Genomic DNA, 21018 nt, shown 5'->3' with positions numbered 1-21018 from the left:
ATATTTATTTTGCTCTTCTTTCAAATTAAAACTACAATTTGTTGGTTACATTTTTAGAGGTTTGGGATGCCTGTAAGTACCACAGGTTGTGTACATTTGCTCTAGAGGGGCTGTGCCTGTTGTGCAAGCCACATTTTTTTTTAGATCAAAGCTGCCAGTTGACAGGAACAGAGCCAAGAGGCTGTGATGGAAAGATGGGGCAAACATGGATGGTTACTCTTTCATTCTTATGTAAATCATAAGGATAAGTGCCTGAATCAGCTTCAGATTCCTTAAATGAGTTCTTCAAATATAGTTAAAAAGTTGAGAAGCATATTTCCTAAATATCCTCAGCAACACTATCAGTAATAGCCTCTAAGACTGGTCTGTACACCATCTAGTTTCTCAACCATTCATCTCACTGTCTATATCCAAGTTATTTCTTGGAAACCATCAAATAATTTATTTTTGGGCAAATTCATATCCACAAGAAACCACCTTCACTTAAACAGACAATAAATCTGATGAGCTGATCCAGTTTGGGATCCAGCAGAGCTCTTGTGAGGACAGAAAAAACTCCTCTGCCAGCCATCCCCTACAGATTACACCACTAAGAAGCCAAATTATGGAATAAATATCCTGTTTTGATGAGCCAAGCTGGACTCTTCTGGCTTCTAGATTCTGCCAAATGAGATCACAAAGACCATTAAAATAAATATATGATAGATGGATTCATATTTCTGTAGACATTATGAAAGCAACAATGGGAGTGTGGTTAAATACTTCCCCCTGAGTTCTTGTTGAACTGCAAAGGACTTGGGGAAAATGTCTGACCTGGCCCTCAACTTGCTGAGTACTCCAGATTTGGTGTACCATTGAGAACCAGCCTTTTCTTTCTCCCATATAGAGAATCAGGAAAGGATATTCTTTTCATTTTATTCAGTTGATAAAACAATCCTCAGTGCATAGGGCAGGGATGAAGTTGGAGTATCTGTTCCAGTGAACTTCAAGTAAGCACAGTGGGCTGAGTGAAGATTTGGACATAGTGAATATACACATTACTGAGTCTGGCAAGAATCTGGGGAAATGTTCAGTAGAGCACATTTTGCTTCAGGTAACCAGGTTGGTGTAGTGGTTAAGGCATCAGGCTAGAAACTGGGAGACCATGAGTTCTAGTCCTGCCTTAGGCACAAAGCCTTAGCCACAAAGGCACTGACCTTGGACCAGTCCTTCTCTTTCAGCCCTAGGAAGTAGGCAGTGGCAAACCACTTCCAAAAAACCTTGCCAAGAAAACTGCAGGGACTAGTCCAGGCAGTCGCCAGGAGTCAAAGACTGATTTGAAGACACCAAACAAAACCCCAAAACCCAGGATTGAGAACTTGAGAAGTCACCACCAAATATAATATCTATAACTTTTCTAAATCAGCTTCCCCTTCCATTTTTATTATTAATCCTGTATTCATCCATGTCAGGCTTTCTTTGAATGCATATTGGCTCATGTAGCACACTAGTTCTTTCCGTCATTATTTTTGTTTGCTTTATAGACAAAGACAACAGAAAAGAGACTATTAGCCATGCTTGTACCAGATATCTTTTCATGCACAGCTTGAACCATGTATATGCTCTCTCTCTTTCTCATGATCTGCTGAATTTGTTCCCTCCCCCAGTCCCCAATTGCTCTTAGCCATGTGCTTAGTCCAATATCTAAAAGGAATATCCCTCAGCCCCTTTACCTGAGGCCTTGGATGGCCATCATTAAAAATGTGATGCTTGCAAGAAATATCTTCTGGCCAGCCATGTAGGATTAGCATAGTACTAAGGCTGCCTGAATGAGCCTATGACTGTCTGCTGTGGGGGTAGGCAGAATCTTGTAGTTTTCTGAGTGAGTTGAGCTGCTCTATTCTGATATAGAGAAAATAAAGAGAAGGTTGACTTAAAGTTCCTGTTAACTTTATCAGTGGGTTTCATTTTCAGCTTTCTCTTCCCCTTCTTTGCAGTTGTGACTTGTAAATTCAGGTTTGCAAGTGATAGAAAACATGCAGTCCCTAATCCACTCTTCGACTTCTCAGCTAGGACAGCAGCTATCACCTCTGTTCTTGAATCACATTGTTATGCAGACAATTGACATATGCACCCTCCAGCTGACAACTTTTGCAGCAAATACTGAGCCTCGTAAACACCCTAAAGTATCACAGAGACTTAATTTCTATAACAATAGACTATATCAGTATACAGTCATGTGAAAAAGAAAGTACACCCTCTTTGAGTTCTATGGTTTTACGTATCAGGACATAACAAAAATCATCTGGTCCTTAGCAGTTCTCAAAAGTAGGTAAATACAACCTCAGATGAACAACATCACATGACATATTACACCATGTCATCATTTATTTTACAAAAAGAAAGCCAAAATGGAGAAGCCATGTGTGAAAAACTAAGTACACCTTGTGATTCAATAGCTTGTAGAACCACCTTTAGCAGAAAGAACTTGAATTAATCATTTTCTGTATGACTTTATCAGTCTCTCACATTGTTGTGGAGGAATTTTGGCCCACTCTTCTTTACAACATTGCTTCAGTTCGTGGAGGTTTGCAGTCATTTGTTTATGCACAGCTCTCTTGAGGTCCTGCCACAGCATTTCAATCGGGTTGAGGTCTGGACTTTGACTGGGCCATTGCAACACCTTGATTCTTTTCTTTTTCAGCCATTCTGTCGTAGATTTGCTGGTGTGCTTGGGATCATTGTCCTATTGCATGACCCAATGTCGGCCAAGCTTTAGCTGTTGGACAGATGGCCTCACATTTGACTCTAGAATCCTTTGGTATACAGAGGAGTTCATGGTTGACTCAATGACTGCAAGGTGCCCGGGTCCTGTGGCTGCAAAACAAGCCCAAATCATCACCCCTCCACCACCGTGCTTGACGGTTGGTATGAGATGTTTGTGGTGATATGCTGTGTTTGGTTTTCGCCAAACGTGGCGCTGTGCATTATGGCCAGACATCTCCACTTTGGTCTCATCTGTCCAAAGGACAGTGTTCCAGAAGTCTTGTGATTTGTTCAGATGCAGCTTTGCAAACTGAAGCTGTGCTGCCATGTTCTTTTTAGAGAGAAGAGGCTTTCTCCTGGCAACTCTTCCAAACAAACCATCCTTGTTCAGTCTTTTTCTAATTGTACTGTCATGAACTTTAACATTTCACATGCTAACTGAGGCCTGTAGAGTCTGAGATGTAACTCTTGGATTTTTGGCAATTTCTCTGAGCATTGCATGGTCTGACCTGGGGGTGAATTTGCTGGGACATCCACTCCTGGGAAGATTGGCAACTGTCTTGAATGTTTTCCACTTGTGAATCATCTTCCTCACTGTAGAATGATGGACTTTAAATAGTTTGGAAATGGCCTTATAACCCTTCCCAGATTGATGGGCAGCAACAGTTGCTTCTCTAAGATCATTGCTGATGTCTTTACTCTTTGGCATTGTGTTAACACACACCTCAGTGCTCGAGACCAGCAAACTCCTAAAACTTTGGCTGTTACAGAGGGAGTCACACTTGCTGATGACCAATTGATCAAGGGCATTTGATTAGCAGCACCTGGCTGCTACTCAGCCTCTTCATACCTATGGGAGCAGTAAGGGTGTACTTAGTTTTTCACACATGGCTTCTCCATTTTGGCTTTCTTTTTGTAAAATAAATGATGACATGGTGTAATATGTCACGTGTTGTTGTTCACCTGAGGTTGTATTTACCTACTTTTGAGAACTGCTAAGGACCAGATGATTTTTATTATGTCCTGATACATAAAACCATAGAACTCAAAGAGGGTGTACTTTCTTTTTCACACAATTGCATGTATGTATGAGTGTGAGTGTGTGAGTGTGTGTGTAATGTTTTAAGATTACTGATTTATTACTGAATTTGAATGATCAAATAATATTTTTTTTTAATGAGAACTTACGTGTTATATGGTATTTAGTCACAAAGGAATATCCTCATCAGGCAATACATTGTCTGGCAGCATATTCTTAACTTTTATGAATTAATATTTCTTAGGATGTTGCAATATAAACGGGAAGCTTTGATCATCCATGCATAATGGTTACACAGGAGTTATATTCTGTGAATTCGTTTTCATTATTTCCCACCTGGCTGTTAAGCAATGAAAAGCAATGAAACCTTGAGATCATGAATATGACACGGGCAAGTTTAAGTGCCTTTGTATCCTATTAGTGTCACCCTCGTCCCAAGGGGGTCTCCATGCCTGCTTTCTCTTTAAAATGTTAGGAAAAGGAAAGCAAATTCTGGCTAACCAAACAAAATTCTTATTCAGTGTAAGAAGCCTTGTTGTTTTGAATTATTCATTTATAATTGCAAAATGCACTTAACTCTCAAAGTGCTTTGTGAGAGCTAAACATTCCCATTAAAACCTATGCACTTTTGTTTCAGTTTACATTCTTTATTGTCAAATTGGGGAAGAAATAATAGCAGGGTGGATCCAATTTTCAGACTCTCCCCACAAGGGTCCATCCTGCTTCTCTTGACGTGTCCAAAGATGGCATGGTTTGTTGGTATTCATCTTAGAGAAAAGTATTTTCTTTTTGAATTCTTGTAGATTTGTAAAATGCTATGTACAGGTCATGTCCACAAAGCTTTCCTGTTTGTTTCACTGGAAAAAGGTTACTGGGTTTATCCAAATAAATGCATATGCAGAGAAGCCTGCTGTGTACAAGGCAGCCATTCCCAGTCAGGAGAGAAGACTGGAAGTCCAGTGAATGTTCACTTCCTGAAGCAAGAGGAAATGCACCTCAGGAGAATAATAGCAAAAGCACTTGGAGCAAATGTGGGGATTCCATTTACACAGATGGGGAGATAGGGGTTCATTGAAAGCTTGCAAACTAATATTTTCTAAGTGAAGCTGTTAAGGGAGAAGAAAAACACATTGCTTTGTAAAGCAAAACGGTTGTGGTGATGATGGTTTACTTCTCTATTGATGGGTAATATTAATCATATTAACTATTAATATTTTCACTTCCTAATTCATGGTAAAATTATTTGCAGTGGGTGTCATTTGTTCTAATCTCCTGTTGAAAATAAACTTTGGTTAGAGATAGACAACTATTTGGCCCACCTTAAAAGCTGCAGAAAACTCAGGTTAACCTAAACTAAGAAACCGAGAAGGGAATATATGAGGAAAGAGTGAATATTTCTGACTCCAAATTATGGGTTGGCCATGATATCCAATCCAGAACATAGGTAAATTAGGTTCCTTAGCGTTACCTGATGAGTGGAGCATTCACTGAGCAAGCAGTCTACCTTTGTTAACAAGGAGATATTGAAAAGGATTTTGCAGATGCTGGCATGAAAAGGTCTCAAATGTAATTATGCTGCTCCTGTGAATTAACTCCTAAGGGTTATGCTTGTCTTCATTATCTGAAAAAGTATTCAATATTCTATGTGTCTTCCAGTCACTGTGTGACATTTATAGCTCTTTTCCATGACTTTTAACAGTGCCTGAAACAGTACGTGGAGCTTTTGATCAAGGAAGGCCTTGAAACAGCAATTAGCTGTCCTGATGCTGCTTGCCCAAAGCGAGGTCATTTACAAGAAAATGAAGTACGTTTCCTACACGTCTTTATCTTACATAACAGTCACACTCACTTCTAATTACAAATCATGATTTTCTATCATGTTCCTTTTTGTCTAATAACCTTTTGCTTATAGCTATATTCAATGTTGTTTTTCTCTCTCTCTCTCTCCTCAACAGATTGAGTGTATGGTTGCATCAGAAATCATGCAGAGATACAAAAAACTACAATTTGAAAGAGGTATTGTATATAGCTGCAATCTTTCTACTAGAATCCACAGTTGACCCCAAACTATGTGGAAATAATTTTGTTCCATTTTTTTTAAATATGTTTCTCTGATTCTGCTTTATTCAATATTCCCTAGATTATCTCTCTCCATTTATTGTTACATAGATAAGGGAGTGTGTTTTGAGGTAATCTCCTTTTCATTTTTATTTTATTTATTATTACATTTATATCCTGCCTTTATTTTGTACAACTCAAGGCAGGCGTCCATGATACTCCTGCTTCCAATTTTCCCCACAACAACCACCCTGTGAGGTGGATTGGGCTGAGAGAGAGTCACTGGCCCCAAGTCATCCAGGCAGTGTTCATGCCCAAGGGTACACTGCAATTCACAACCTCCTGATTTTTATTCCAACACCTTAACCACTATAACAAGCTCATCTATACTTCATGCCCATACAAAGTTTGGTTGGCTCTAATTGGGGGGGATAAAAAAAGTTAAAACAGGCACAGAGTCACCCCACAGTCATGGCAAAGAAGACCTCCAAGGTCCTTTGGCATTGTATTATAAATCTGCAGAAGCTGAGATTTTAGACCAGGTTCAAGCCATATTTTCGTGGTTTTGAGGGGAGAGGTGTTGCACAGGATTTTTCACTTATCGTTTTTCTCACCAAGGGCTGCTGGGGATAAGGTGACTAAGCAGTTTGTTTTTCCTTTGTGGGGGTGGTTTGGAAAGGGCTTTTACTACATGTAACATTTACTTCATTGACGGGAAACCATGCTGCTACTGTTTAGTGGATTGCCACCAAATTTCAGTGGCATAATCTTAGTGGAAATCTTTGGGGATTGTAAAAAAAAGTGGGGAGAGGAGTCTGGAGAGCTGCATACGATGGAAATCCATGACAAGTTTGCCAAGCAGATGATGATGATGATAATAACTTATATGCCACTTGACTCCTAGCGACTCTGGGTGGTTCTGTATAACTTCCCTTAAAAATAAGGAAAGTATTTTGTGCTTGGCTGAATTTACTCCCAGATAAGGATGCTAGGCCCTGGTGTTACTTGTAGAAATAGCCAGAGACAACCCAGACTAAATCTGTTGAGTTTGGATTCATCTCCCAAGAAACTACTGTACATGAGATGTTGCAGAACATTGTGGGGAGGGAGTGGGAGGCCGAAATGGCTCATGTTTTCTTTGCTTTCCCATCTTATTGAAAACAGAATGTGTGCATTGTTCCTGCATATTCTGTGAGAGATGCTTACAGATCATTTGGCATTCCTTACTGTGTTCCACAACTCAAGATCCTGAATCTTCACCTTTGTCTTTGGAATAGAAGCAACTGCCTTATACCAAACAGATTATGGATACTTAACCTATTATACCAGACCTCCATAGGGATTAAATTTATTGGTTCTGCCATCAAACTACAGTTTTTCCCAACTGTGTCTTATTTCCCCCAACAGAAGTGCTTTTGGATCCTTGTCGGACTTGGTGCCCATCTTCTTCCTGCCAAGCAGTTTGCCAACTTCAAGAATCAGGACCTCAGAGCCCCCAGTTGGTGCAATGCAAAGTCTGTGACATAGAGTTTTGCTCATCATGCAAATCTAACTGGCACCCCGGACAAGGTTGTCAAGAGAATATGCCAGTCAGCTTCCTTCCAGGGGAAACAAGGTACGGGGCTATTGAGTGAAGTGGATATGTTCCTAATATATTATTATCAGCTCTTTCACTCAGCTTTCAGAAGGGTGGTCTGTATTGCTATTGTCTCAGGTGGCCTACTAGGCAGGCTTATTGTTAGTTGCCTGGACTTTTGTTTTTAACCTTAGTACCAGTAGTGACCACAGCAGAGGACAAGGGGCTCAGAGTGATACAAACAATATCGTGCGGTTACAATGCAATCCCTGCCCCTTTTCTACATGCAATGTGACATTACAAGCATGCCCCCAAAGTGAAAAACTTGCACTGTGATACTGCTTTTTTCATGCTGACAAAAACAGTGAATGCCTGTGCATGCTGCTTTTTAGCATTATCCAGTTAGACTGAATAACACAATCAAAGGCTACATAGTCTTGGAATCTATTTTTGAATATGGTTGCATCGCATATAAACATAGAGACTGAAATAATTTCAATTTGAAAGTGACACATACTGAACGAGTATTTCTCCCATAATATTGTCAACCTGTTTCTTCCAGCTCTGTTTATAAAATGGAAGAAGATGATGCTCCAATCAAACGTTGTCCAAAATGCAAAGTTTATATTGAAAGAGATGAAGGCTGTGCCCAAATGATGTGTAAAAACTGTAAACATGCCTTCTGCTGGTATTGTTTGGAATCACTTGATGTAAGTTTTCTTTTTAAGATGAGAATAATACTGTTCATTAAAGTTACTACTGTCATCGGTCCTAAATGCCTTTAAAAGAGACCTTCTAAATGCCACCTTACGGAATATTCCAAAATTATAAAAATTTTGGAATATTTATGGTTAACTTCTAAATTTCTGAATATGCCAGAATTTAGAAGTTAACCATTTAAAGCTTAGATTCCTTTGTAGATGTAACCATTTTTGCACACATATTCACTGGTATGCAGTATGGGACACCATCTCAGGAAGGCAGCATTAGTTGAAAAGCTCACATTTGGGATTTGTACATATATGTGTATATGTGACATTTTTGTCATTAAAGAATCACCATTTTGGAAAGTAAATAGGTGAAATATGCAGTAGGTCCAGAATCCAAGACCATGTCACAGAACCTAATGTTATATGCTAGCTGTACTGATGTTCCACCCAGATTGGCAAAAGACATTCTGTCAATGATAATAAGAGCAGTGATGTTAGATGAGGATTGCTATGCCAGCATGGGCACCGGCATAGGCAACACTGGGTGACTTTTCCACTTCACTTTACCTATTATAGATATAGGTAGGTAGATATACCTACCTATATCTACCAAAGAGGGCAGAAGTTAACATTGCCATCCTCACTAAGGAGAGGTATTTTGATGATTTGGCAAGATTCAACACCCAGAGTGTCTCAAAGCTCTTTTTTCTCTCTCTTCTAGGATGACTTTCTCCTTATACATTATGACAAAGGACCTTGCCGAAACAAGTTAGGTCACTCTAGGGCATCAGTTATTTGGCACAGAACACAGGTAGGTGCTTCACTATCTTTTCTTTTTACTATGCAGAGTGTAAGTGAATGCAGAGTTTAAGTGAATCGAAAGAATTATGGCTCAGAAAATAAATGATGGCTCACAAAAGAAATGAGTCAAAGAAAATAAAAAAAAATTAAAAAGAAATGATGTCAGCTATTTGACATCATTTCTTTTTAAATCACATGTATTTCTGATAAACTTTGATGTACGGTACAAAGAATCAAAAGAGCCAGTTTGGTGTAGTGGTTAAGGCACCAAGCTAGGAACTGGGAGATCGTGAGTTCTAGTCTCGCCTTAGGCATCAAGCCAGGTGGGTGACCTTGGGTCAGTCCCTCTCTCTCAGCCTTTTTCTTACTGGGAAAAAAATCCACTGGGAAAGGAAAGAGAGAATACCTGCCGTGATGCTTTTGGACCAATAGTGCTTACTAGTGCTACTGGGTCTAAGACCGCAGTTCAGTAACATTGTTGTAGTAGATTTGTAAATGTTGATTTACATTGATAAAATATAGCTTCAACTTGTAAATTTTAAAAGCGGATTTACAATACTAGGATTTATTTTGCCTGGTAAGAATTTATACTGGACAGCCAGTTTGGTGCAGTGGTGAAGGCACTGGGCTAGAAACCAGGAGACCGGGAGTTCTAGTCCTGCTTTAGGCACAAAGCCAACAGGGTGACCTTGGGCCGGTCCCTCTCTCTCAGCCCTGGGAAGCAGGCAAGGGCAAACCAGAGGCACTTCCGAAGGGCGCTTTGGAAACCTTGCCAAGAAAACTGCAGGGACTTGTCCAGGCAGTTGCCAGGAGTCAACACTGATTCAAAGGCACAAAGAATTACACAAGGCAATCCTAATGGAATCAGAGAGGATGGGAAGAGAAGATCTCCTCCCAACCCTCTCTGCTAAAGTTACCCAGGAGAGAGAGTTGAGGAATATTTTTCCCAGGCTTCTCCTCCTGTAAGATCGTTGTACTTTCACCTGAATTAGGACTTTCTAGAGGAATGGAACATTTCTGACTCCATGGGATTCCAAGCTGGCTTCTTCCCAGCATAATCCATTTTGGAGCTTTCTAAGAGTTGGCAGTGACGGTTCCTTTCCAGCTACCTGAATGTTGTGAGAGCTTTCTACTGCTCCTCTGCCAAAGAGGGTTAGCTGGATGCTACCAAGGGATATTTCAACATTTCCTAACATTTTCCATCACCCTTAGGAAGGGAGGGCAAGCGGTTAGGATTGTGGTCTGGTTCTTGTTGGAAAGAAATTAAAATATTCCTGGAAGCATTTCAGGAATACTTGCAACAATCTAATGGAGAGGGAAGGGTATTAGGATTAGTATGGATAATATAGCATGGCAAGCTATGAAGGGGGAAGCCATATTTTTCATGAAGTGAAACACAGCCATAAATTCACCACTCTGCAAATTGGATTTTAAAAAAATTAAAATAGTATGGAGTTTTGCAACCACATACAGGGACTTCCAAGTATGCAGTTACATAACACACATGCGAAACCTCCCAAAGTGAATGTTGTTCAACGCCGCCACCTGGTGGCAAAGAAGAGTTTTCACTCCCTGATGAAAAATAATGAAATCCAATATTATAAAGTAGTTAACGTCGACTCAATTTTTCCTTAAGGGAGGGGGAAAAAAATCTGAAAATAGACCTTAACAGAAATAATATGAATATATTACCCCAACAGCTATGGAGAGCCTGTTGGGAAACTCTCTCTATCTGCTGTGCTAACCTTTAGGCTGACTATTGTTAAATCAGGAGAATTCTACTTTTCCATTCTTCTGCTCAAGTAGCTCCTGGTGACCTCAGCAGAAGATTCTAATCCTGTATGAAGTATGAGATGCATACCTAACAATACCTTGCCAAATCCAAACTCTCCTGTGATGGCTTTGGCTCAACCTCACAGGATCAGCATAAGCTACAGTATAATGCTCCAGAACTGAGGGATGAGCTTCACACAGATCCCTGCCACCCCTTTCCACTTCTACTGCCTTTACTCTGCCTAATGGCAATTCTGCCCTGCAATGCTTTAGTTTTTAGCCACAGACTGCAAGTTTCTATTGTTACCCACATTTTTTATTTGTCTAGGTTTCTCAATAAAGAGTCAAGGTAGAGTACTAAAGACAATTTTCTGCAACATGCTGCTCCGCAGATACACTGGACTACAACTCCCAGATTTCTCAGCTAGCATGGCCAATAGACCTTCTAAACTAGGAATTTGGGGATTGTAGTTCAACCAATCTGGGGACCAACACAAACTGGGCAAGGCTGGGTTCAGTGGTGGATTGGGGAGATCCAGCTTTAAGGCCCTACTTAGTCACAGAGTTAGCTCCCAGAACAGCCATTCTCAGAGCAAAATGAAGGATCATCCCAGCTATGCAGCTTTGAGTTACTAAAAGAAAGGTAGGATATTCATGTTAAAAAAAACAGGGTAAAGCATGTGCATTATATTTGCAAGGGATCCTCTTCCTCTAGCCCGAGTAAGAGAAATGTTTTTATGTGTTGATTTTAGTTGGAGCTATTACATCTGTTTCACATTACAATCAAGGCCAAGTAATACTTAAAACGTTTTCAGTATATTGAAAGATGAGCCAGGTGGGATAACTGGGCAACATTTTAACACTAACCTCCTGATTCTGTGAGGTGCAACATCACTTAGTTCCAAACAGCCTTCCATTCTCTACCCCTTCCGGGACATGAGCCCTTACACTTTGTGGCTTGTTAGATCAGATGGTGTCTCACTCCTGAGACTTGAGGAACCCAACCCATCCCTAGCCTTAGTCCTGGAGTTCCTGCAGCCTTCTCCTTCAGCAGAAGGAGTATTTATTGGTTCCAGGATTGTAAGAGCTGTTTGATGCAGTCTGCATCTCATCAATGCAAATTGATGCCAATTAAGGGTCATCTGGAACAGCAGAGCTCTCCAAAGCTGTTAGGAGTAAAGGGCCAGTTGGATTGTCGGTCTGGGCTCACAAATGCTTTTTCCTTCTCCCACAAGAGCTCTAGGAATTTGGGGAAGCCTTGGAAAAATGCATGACTAGTAGAAATCTCTTGTTTGAAAAGGGAAATAAGGAGAGGGAAGGGGAGAGAGTCAGCAGGTAAACTACTTCAATGTTTTTCTTGGGTAAAGGAATCTCAAAACAGTTACTGTTGTTCCCTCTTGCACTTGCTGTTCTATTGAGCCTGTGTCTGGATCGCTGAAAGAGTTGTTCCCCCCGACCAAAGCACCCTTCCCTGTGTATGGTTGCGTCTTCCTCCATACCTCCTCCTTCAGTGACGGAGGTAGCAATGAGAGCAGTTTCCAGTTTGGAAACCAGACTTTCCAGTTAGCGCTTATTCTCATGCCTCTCTGTGGTCCTTAAAACAGAACATGAAAACACTCTGGGCCCAACAGTTTAGGGCTCTATCAGTTCTCATCCAGTTAAGCAGAATGGGAGAACATCTTTTTCCTATTATTTTGTGTGTTTCTTTTCTCTTTTCCTACTGCAGGTCGTGGGGATTTTTGCAGGATTTGGCTTGCTATTATTAGTGGCATCTCCCTTTCTTCTACTCGCTACTCCATTTGTCCTCTGCTGCAAATGCAAGTGTAGTAAAGGAGACGATGACCCTCTGCCTACTTAGAGAGAATGAAGAAGGGACCTACTCATCATCGCTGTCCATTTCCTACCCCCCTTTTTTGCACTTAATCTTGTTAGAATCTTGCCTTATTCCGCTTTGAGTGAGAAGTGAGGCGCCGTGATTCCAGGAACTACTGGTGCCAGAGTTCCCTATCCACCAGTCGGATTATGAGGAACAATTTAAGGGCTGGCAGCAAACAGGTTGAACATCAGAATTGTGTGCATCAATGATATGAGTCATTCCTTATTCTCTGGGAGACAACATTAGCAGACCTGGAACTGAGTTACGCTACCCAGATGAAAATCTTCATCTAACTATTCACATTAAACTGAGAGAGGTTCTTTCCTTTAAGTATAGGTGGTTTTTACAAATCCGTTACCAATTTAAATATGTTCGTTTTAGATGTGACTTCCAGTATCTGTTTATTAAAATCAATTTCTTAATATCTGCAATTGGAAAATGTCTAAGCATTCTTGTCTCATCTCCCCTGTCCATCTTTCTCACACACACACAAAGTCATGGCATCCAGACAGATGCCCTAGGCCTTTGACTCTGAAAGCTAAGAGGTGCCATTTCTGCCTACTAATATTTGAAAATCTGTGTGAGCTAAATATGTGGATATGTCTGTATTTTTTTTTTAATTTGAGGATTGGGAGGGAGGGTTGCAAAGTTTTATGGCTGAGACATATGGCCCAGAACTGTTATATAACCAAGAGTCTTTTAAAAATTGAGATTACACTAAACCCTTGATTTAACAGATCTCAGTTTGGTGGACTTCAAATTTAACAGACAAAATCTGTTAGAACAGGAATATGTCATGCTGGAACTCCTGTGGCAGTTGAGGAACAGCAGGGGAGAGGAGGAAGGGAAGGTGCTGGGAAGATTGGGGGCAGGCTGGCCAACAGGATATGCCATTGGGAGGCACCATGCACCATGCCCTGCTTGCCAGCTTCGTCCAACTGTGCCTTTTGTTTCCTATCTAGATTTGTTTCTACCTGTTGTTTATTACTTATTTGCTACATGTAAATAGAGCTGCCTCTAATCTGGTATCCTTTTGTGTACCTAGAAAAATAATTTTGTAGAAGCCAAGCATGTTCTAAATTTTGGGAAAGTCTGAGGCTCATGATTTCTCTTAGTGGTAGGCGCTAATCTGGAAACATAACAATCATCGTCATTTCCCATGTGGACAGTACTCTGGGAACCAGGAAAGAATAAACATAGTTCTCAGCAGAACTGGTTTTCCTCTACTACTGTATAATCTGTCCCTGGCAGAGACTGGCCATCCCATGGAAGGAGATATTGCTTGTATATTTACCTACTTTGTTGGTTCATCCCAGGTGGCTCTTCTTCCTTAGATCCTAAGGGTTCAAGGCATGGATTGGAGGGGTATATGGAAAGCGTAGATGTTCTCCCATCTTCCTAATGTCCAGTGGGCACTGAAGATCAGCCAGAGAGAGGGGCGCCTTATGTCGGTTCATCTCAATTCACTAAGCTGTACCTGGATGTAGATGGATAACATCAGTGTTACAGTCCCAGAATCCCATCTAAATTCAAGAAGGTTCTGTTTTCTCCCTCCCATTATGCTTCAATTATTAAAAATGCCTGCAATGATCATGCATACTCTAAAAGCTGTTCAAAATGTATAAGTATTTAATTCATTTTAAAAATCACTTCTATTTTATGGTGTACAGTATTGTGACAGCAAACAATGTTTGTTTTTAAATATCACCTTTTCCATCTTATATTTTCACTATTATTGTCTTCTGTATATTCCGAAGTACCATAAAATGGACATCCAGCTACAATTGATAACATTGTTTTGAGTGAAAATTGTAAATGTAGATTTTAAACTAAGGGGAAGTATTAGCTCAAAATATTCTATAACCAAATGAAACCTGGAAATGGGAAAATCTTTCATGCATATATAAGCCAAATGAAACAGAAAATCATTCTTGGCATAATAAGGGCATAACCGTTTGGACTCAGCGTTTGTACATGTATCTAATGCAAATCTGATCCCAGCTGTCCTCCCATATCAGAAAATTAATGGTTGAATTGTGGGAAGAATGTGCTTTGTTCCGGCTTTAATCTTCTCCTTCTTCTCCTTCTCCTTCTCCTTCTCCTTCTCCTTCTCCTTCTCCTTCTCCTTCTCCTTCTCCTTCTCCTTCTCCTTCTTCTCCTTCTCCTCTAGTAACAAAAAATAAAATCACTTCTCCTAGTTGTCCCATTTATCAATCTTTAGATGATTAGCAGAGCAAGAATGAGTGATACTTGTTTCTGGTGCCAGTGGAAATTTTTTTTTTCAATCTAGCCATAATTGGCATGCAAGGTACAGCATTCCTTGTCAAAATAGTAGTGGGAATTGGAGATATAAAATATTCTTACTGTGCTCCTAACTGGAATCTTTGCCCCTCACCCACGTTCTTAACATCTAGCATAGATAAAAAAACTCTGGGCAACCTGAGCAAACCAAGGAGTCATAAGCGTCCATCCCTAACTGCAGTGATGCCAACTGGATAGAATGTGTGTCATGATATCATAATTCAAGCACATAAAGGGCAGAGTTTGTATTGCAACGTTGCAACTAACTTTTCACCCTTTGTCCCCACTGCCCCTGATGCCTATGCAAAGAGACAAAAGGCATTAGCAGTAGCTTCTTTTTGAATCATTTTGCAATAATCCCAGTGTCCTCCAAAGATGAATCATGAGCAAATTTGAAAGCTGTTCTACATTTGTGCTGCAAAGCAGGATCACTCTCAGAACTTGCTCCCACCTTGCTTGCCTAAGTCAGTTGTCAGCTGGCTCAAGTAAAAGAAAGAGGGAAGCCCACAGTGCAGTTTGACACGGTTCAGGCCTTGTTTAGAGTAGCATGATGGCTTGTTTACCCAAAGCTGGATCTTGCTATGCCTGGTCAAGCTTGCTGTCAGGTTGTCCAAGCAAAGCCATGAGCAAAGCCTGCTGCACACTTATTGTCTTACGCTCGCGCTGCTAAATCGCTGGCGGTCCTCCCTCCCACTTTGCTTAGACAAGGCAGGATCTGGCTTGTCTAAGCAAAACCTAGAGTTAGTTATTTTGGGCTCCGAGTTGAGTTGCATAAGCCTTCTGTCATACACACCCGAACCTGGATCTCTGTCAGAATCCACTCCTGGTCCACATGGACCAACCAGGAGCAAAGTCAGGATGTTCTACACATACTGCTATAAAAAGCCAACGTCGATACCCAAGAAAAGTCAGATGAAAAATGAAAGTGGCCTACTCAAAAATAAAACCCATATTTCAGAAATTACACAAAACTAAGCAACCTCATTGTTCACATTAAAAATACATTTTTAAACTGTATTGTTCTGTTTATTTCTAATGAAAAAGGTTTTAATTTAGAAAGTTGCAAGGTTGTATCATTGTCTTACCTGATATATGGATTAAAATTTAGTTATGTTTATGTCTTGCCCAACCTCAACAAAATCATTATTTTTGTTCAGGGGCAGTGGCTAACACACATTCATTTATCATTTTAGGGAGTTGTGATAGTGCCACATTGAGGACCCCCGTGGAATTGGTTTTGACTTTAGAAACAGTATTATTCCAAGCATATCATAGTGGACATTTTCAACACTACTTTAGTGAATAAAAGGTGGTTGACATTGTACTGTAATTTCAAACCAGTTTTCCATCATTTATACCAGGGTTATTCTATGGTGTCTAAACTTGAATCAGATAATTGCCATTACAAATTTCAGTTATATTGTCTTAGAAGGTAATATAGCTTGAATTTCTCTAAATGTTACTTTTGAAGTCTTTGGGAACTCCCAAAATCCACATTTTGTAATTTTGTTTTCCAATGAAAGGTAAATTTTACCTGATATGGCTTTTATTTTTATGCTGTTTCTTGCTTTCAGTACAATGCCTTAACGCTCCTTTTAGTGAACGGTTACTTGTTACAGTAGATGTCCTCTTGGACAAAGTTCCAACAAATAATTTTTGTCACTATCCAGCTCAAAGACATCGTTCTGTTCTCATTCAAATGGGAACAGGACCTAGCAAAATGACTGATTGTCTTTATCCCAAATTGTGCTACACCCAGTTGTGGTTGGACAAGTTATCATACTAAGAGATAATATGTAGGATACTTTTGATTTGGGTTTTCAGTTTTTGCATACTGTACTGTGTAATGTCATCCATGACTTAGCTTTTGTTGAGAACCCAGCCTTGTATATTATTCCATGGTCAGCAAAGCATGGCTTAATGTGACGTGTGAGCCCAAATGCTATCTTAGTTATACCACCTGTTAAAATTAATCAACAGTTTGCAATATCTTTTGGAGAGATAATTTCAAGGTTCTTCAGAAAACACTTAGGATATCATTTCAATTATTTTCAGCTTTAACTCTTATACCATAGAAAGCCACAATTTGTCCAGTGTTAGGGATCAGAAATGACAGGTTATTCATTCCAGGATCTGCTTGGACCACTTGCTTCAGACACTGACACATCTAACAGCACAATTATCTTTCTGTCAGGAAATAGAGCAACAGGAATGTGTAATGGACCTAAACAGCATACATATAATTTATTGAGACTTGACAGATTTGGCAATTATTGTTAGAATTATTTGTACAATTCTTCATGGACTTGGATTTCTGAATTGCTTCATTTTTTTCCAGAATAGCATTGGGGCTTTAGCAAATTTTCAAATTCAATATCCCATTTATGTTCAGATTGCTGTACCTGGATATTTTGCTGCAGTTTTCAGTTTCATCTTTTTCCTTGCTAGTTTCTGATGAGCATGAGGAAGCATGCATGTTGATGTTTCATCACATTTCTTTGATAGCAGATTAGTTCCCACATATGTTTTAAAGATAGATAGAAAATGTGCATCAAAACTGCAGGATGCTAGGCATGCACCAGTTCCAAAATAAGGATAAAATGCTTTCCAACTTAAACAGAGGGGGAAAAATGAGAGTCCAGCCCAGCTGTGGAAGAAAACAGAAAAAATGCATCTCTGGGTATTGCTGGCTTGCCAACTGAGCCATTTCAATAGGAAGATATGCAGTATCAAGATAAACAAAACACCATATACATATAAAAAACACCATGCAAGCTAGTTTTACAAAGGGTTTTGTCCCAGGAAAAAACAGTATGGAAATAATTTTTAATGGATAATGGCATTAAAGGGTTTTCAGCAATCATGCTTGCTAATGCACTTCCACAAACAAAAAAACCCCCATCTTTTGTGTCTACACTCCCCTGCTGGTCCCTGCTTGGTTAGATACGTAATCCTCTCTTATTGGAATCCAAAAATATTAGGTCCAGGTACGTGTCATACAACTGAATCTTCCTTGCTCATTGAACCATGATTTTCTTTTTTAACTTTGTATAAAGAAGCATGGAAGAGTCCTGCGTATCTATAAATGATGTATTTGACTACAGTAAAATAAATACATTTTGTTTCTGTATTTGAAATGTAACTACATTTGTGCCACTAACACTGTGATGTATACAAGAGCTGTTGAATGCCTTTGAATGTTGTTTTGTACTTTGAAATCATATCCGACAGTTTTATTTGTAATTTCAATAGATATTTTAAATGAATCTCTCTTCTGTCTGTCTGGATTTTTCCCCTTGCCCTTGTCTTAGCCTACCTGGGGGCCGTTCCTACGTGCAACCAGAGGTATCCCTACTCTTCCTGCTCAAGTGGTGATGGCCAGGGACATCACTTTGTATTCTTGATGGATAGTGATGTCACTGACAATGGACACTGGTCCCTGTTTAATGCTACAGAAGCCCCAATAGCCGTACGGATTCTACTCTCGCTTTCTGCCACCTTCTCTGGCTCTTTAGGACCTTGCCTTGCCCAAAAGAATACAGTGCAACTGACATACGGCCATGGCATTTGGCTTTCTGAGATAGGGAGAAATAATCATTCCATGATCTGTCCCCTCCCTGGATTATGCAAAGTTTTTTTTTTCCAGGCCAGATTTCCATTCTGTTGTGAGAAAAAGCACACGAACAAGCCACAGAGCTATTAGTTTATTCCCATGATAGCTTGATCTTCTATCATAAGCAGCACTTTGTCTGCTTGCTTCCAGCAAAGTATCAAGAATTCCCCGTACTTAGCAATAAAGGCTGGATTCAATGTCTGTAGTCCTTCCTGTTGCCTCTAATCTACCCAACTGTGATGGAATGGACTTATGAAGGCCAGGCTCAGGGAGATAAGCGTGTTCTTAGCCCCCAGCAGGAGCGTGGGAAGTTCAAGAAGAGGAGGCTGGCACCTCCCTAAGGAATTCACGGTGTTGTGGCTGGCTGGCTTGGGAACTAGGGTTCAGTCTGGGGAGATTCTGTCTTGAGGTGGAAGCTAATAAACGCAACAGAACTGTATTTGCATTGTCTCTTGGAGTTCTTTGGGCTGAACCTGACACCAACCTCCCATAGGAAGCAGGAGTGAAGGTTCCCCTGGCCAGGCCAGCATACTGTTTCTCTGCAGTTGAAGTCCGCCTCTCTGCATAGCCCTCAGTCTCCTCTCTTCTAAGAGGATGAACTGTGTGACATCAGCTCACATGCACTGGAAGTCCATGTATGTGCTTGTTTGGATATGCAAGGAGGACAAGGGTTCACTCTTGATGGGAGATGAAATATCCTCTCGTTTCCTCCAATGATGCTCCAAGAGATATCCTAACAAATATGCACATTTCTGTAGTATTTCCTCTAACAATTCAGGGCAAAAATCAGGCTTAGCCGAGGACTCTTAGAAGACCTGCTTAATAGGCATTGAGCATATTTGGAGATCAGCAGCCATGGTATTTCTACTGTCAGTTGTAAAATTAGAACAGGTATTAAAAGGAGTGAAAGGGGATAATGAATTCGTTGGCCTGTACCACTCTCTAACAACTTACCCCAGAGGAAGGAATGGGTGGCCAGTATGATCTACAGTGTTTTGTTGCATGTTTCAGTTTCGAATGATAAACTCAGTAGAAGTGCACGGCTATAAGGAAGTCTTAATAGAAAGAGTGGGAGTAGTATGTTCTCTTACTTCGACAGATTAGTTTGCATGGCAATAAGTGAATACGTAAGAGAATTTGCTTCCCTAGCTCAACAGGGGGGATGCTTATAAATATCCCTTGGGGTTGGGACATTTTCTCTCTTATCCTACAACTGTGTTTTTTCACAGGACTATACCTGGTCACCAGGAGCTTCTCTGTCAAACTTGGATCTTCTGTTGTGGCTTCTTAGGTTAATCTTACAGGTCAGTCTAATCTTAATTCACCACAAGTTTGGACTGGGTGGCCTCGGGGGCCTTATGTTTTTATGACTTCATTACCTAGTCCTAGCATGTGACACTTGCAAGGGAAATTGCATCTTTGGAGGCTGACACACAAGACTGTTCACAGCAAGAAGGTAAATTAACATTCTCATTGTTGTCTGCTTCACAACACCCCAGGCAAGCATCCTGATCTTTCATAGGCCTCACTCAAGCTTTGAAAGCCGTGCTCCAGTTGGTGTAATTAAAACATTATATGGCTCACAGAATTTTAGAAGCAGAAGCGGTTATTTGGAGCATTGAATCCAATGTCCTGCTCAGGGCAGAACTCCAAGTTGAAGTACCCAGAGAGAAAGCTGCCTAGCCTCCACTTGAATGCATCCAAGCAAGGGGAGCCATTGTTCTTCTGGGTCACTGGTTCCATCATTGAACTGTTCTTGGTTTTCTCTAGCATTCCATTGGAATCTGCCTTCATGCAACTTAAACCCATTATTCTGAGTTCTGCAATCGAGCATGAGAGAGAGGAACTCTTGATCTGATACACTTTCAAATATTTGAATATGGCTATCATGCTCCTTCCCACTCCAGTTGTTTTTTCCTTAAGGCTCCTTCAACTTCTCTTAATTCCTAGTCCCCTGAACATCTCTGTTGCTGAATCTGTTTTCAACTTCTCTGAATTATTTCCAAAGTAGAAGGCTAGAACTGGACACAGTACTCAGGACAAGGTCTGACCAAAGCAGAAATGGAACTCACATTTCTGTTAATGCAGCCAAAAATTGCATTTGCCTGTTTTGCAGCTATTTCTGGCTCATGCATTGTCAGTTTGCAATCAACTATTATTCCAACCTTTTTTTTTTTTTTACAAGTATGGTTACCAAACTGGGTTTCTTCCCTCCAATGCCAGTGCAGATTATTTTTCTTTGTACTTTATTTATGAAATGTATAACTTGCATTACAGTATTGTTTATATAACTCTCAAGTAGAGTTTACAACCATTAATATTACCAAATTAGAAAATGTAAGCATAAAAGCAATGCAATTAAAATTAAGGCAACAATAAAATCAATAACATTAAAATCAAATCAGTTCTGCTAACAATTAAAAGCGTAGTGAAAAAGATACCAGGAGGGTAGGGGCCAAGTGTACTTCCTTTCCATAGCCTGGGAGCAATTTAGGAGAAGGCATACAAGTAGTCTTTGTTTAGCAA

At 40.2% G+C, this 21018-nt stretch overlaps 1 protein-coding gene across 2 annotated transcripts in view; it reads left to right on the top strand.

Annotated features, from left to right (window-relative positions):
• Positions 1-20585, top strand: part of RNF144A (ring finger protein 144A) — a 79489-nt gene extending 58904 nt beyond the window's left edge. The window contains exons 3-8 of one of the 2 annotated variants that reach the window (XM_007426795.4): positions 5484-5588; positions 5740-5800; positions 7250-7457; positions 7981-8128; positions 8850-8939; positions 12429-20583. In XM_007426795.4, coding sequence (XP_007426857.2) covers positions 5484-5588; positions 5740-5800; positions 7250-7457; positions 7981-8128; positions 8850-8939; positions 12429-12560 — 744 coding nt within the window. In that variant the 3' untranslated portion in view covers positions 12561-20583. Of the gene's footprint in view, positions 1-5483; positions 5589-5739; positions 5801-7249; positions 7458-7980; positions 8129-8849; positions 8940-12428 lie in introns of both variants that reach the window. The other variant, XM_088136511.1, reaches the window with a different exon arrangement.
• The last annotated feature ends 433 nt before the right edge of the window (positions 20586-21018 follow it).

This window comes from Python bivittatus, unplaced genomic scaffold (genome assembly GCF_059951505.1).
Source record: "Python bivittatus isolate LINGU-HERP-01145 unplaced genomic scaffold, Pbiv_v1 ctg000020_np1212, whole genome shotgun sequence".
Taxonomy (NCBI): Eukaryota; Metazoa; Chordata; class Lepidosauria; order Squamata; family Pythonidae; genus Python; species Python bivittatus.
Note: the sequence above shows the minus strand (reverse complement) of the source record. Positions and strands in the feature narration are given on the sequence as shown.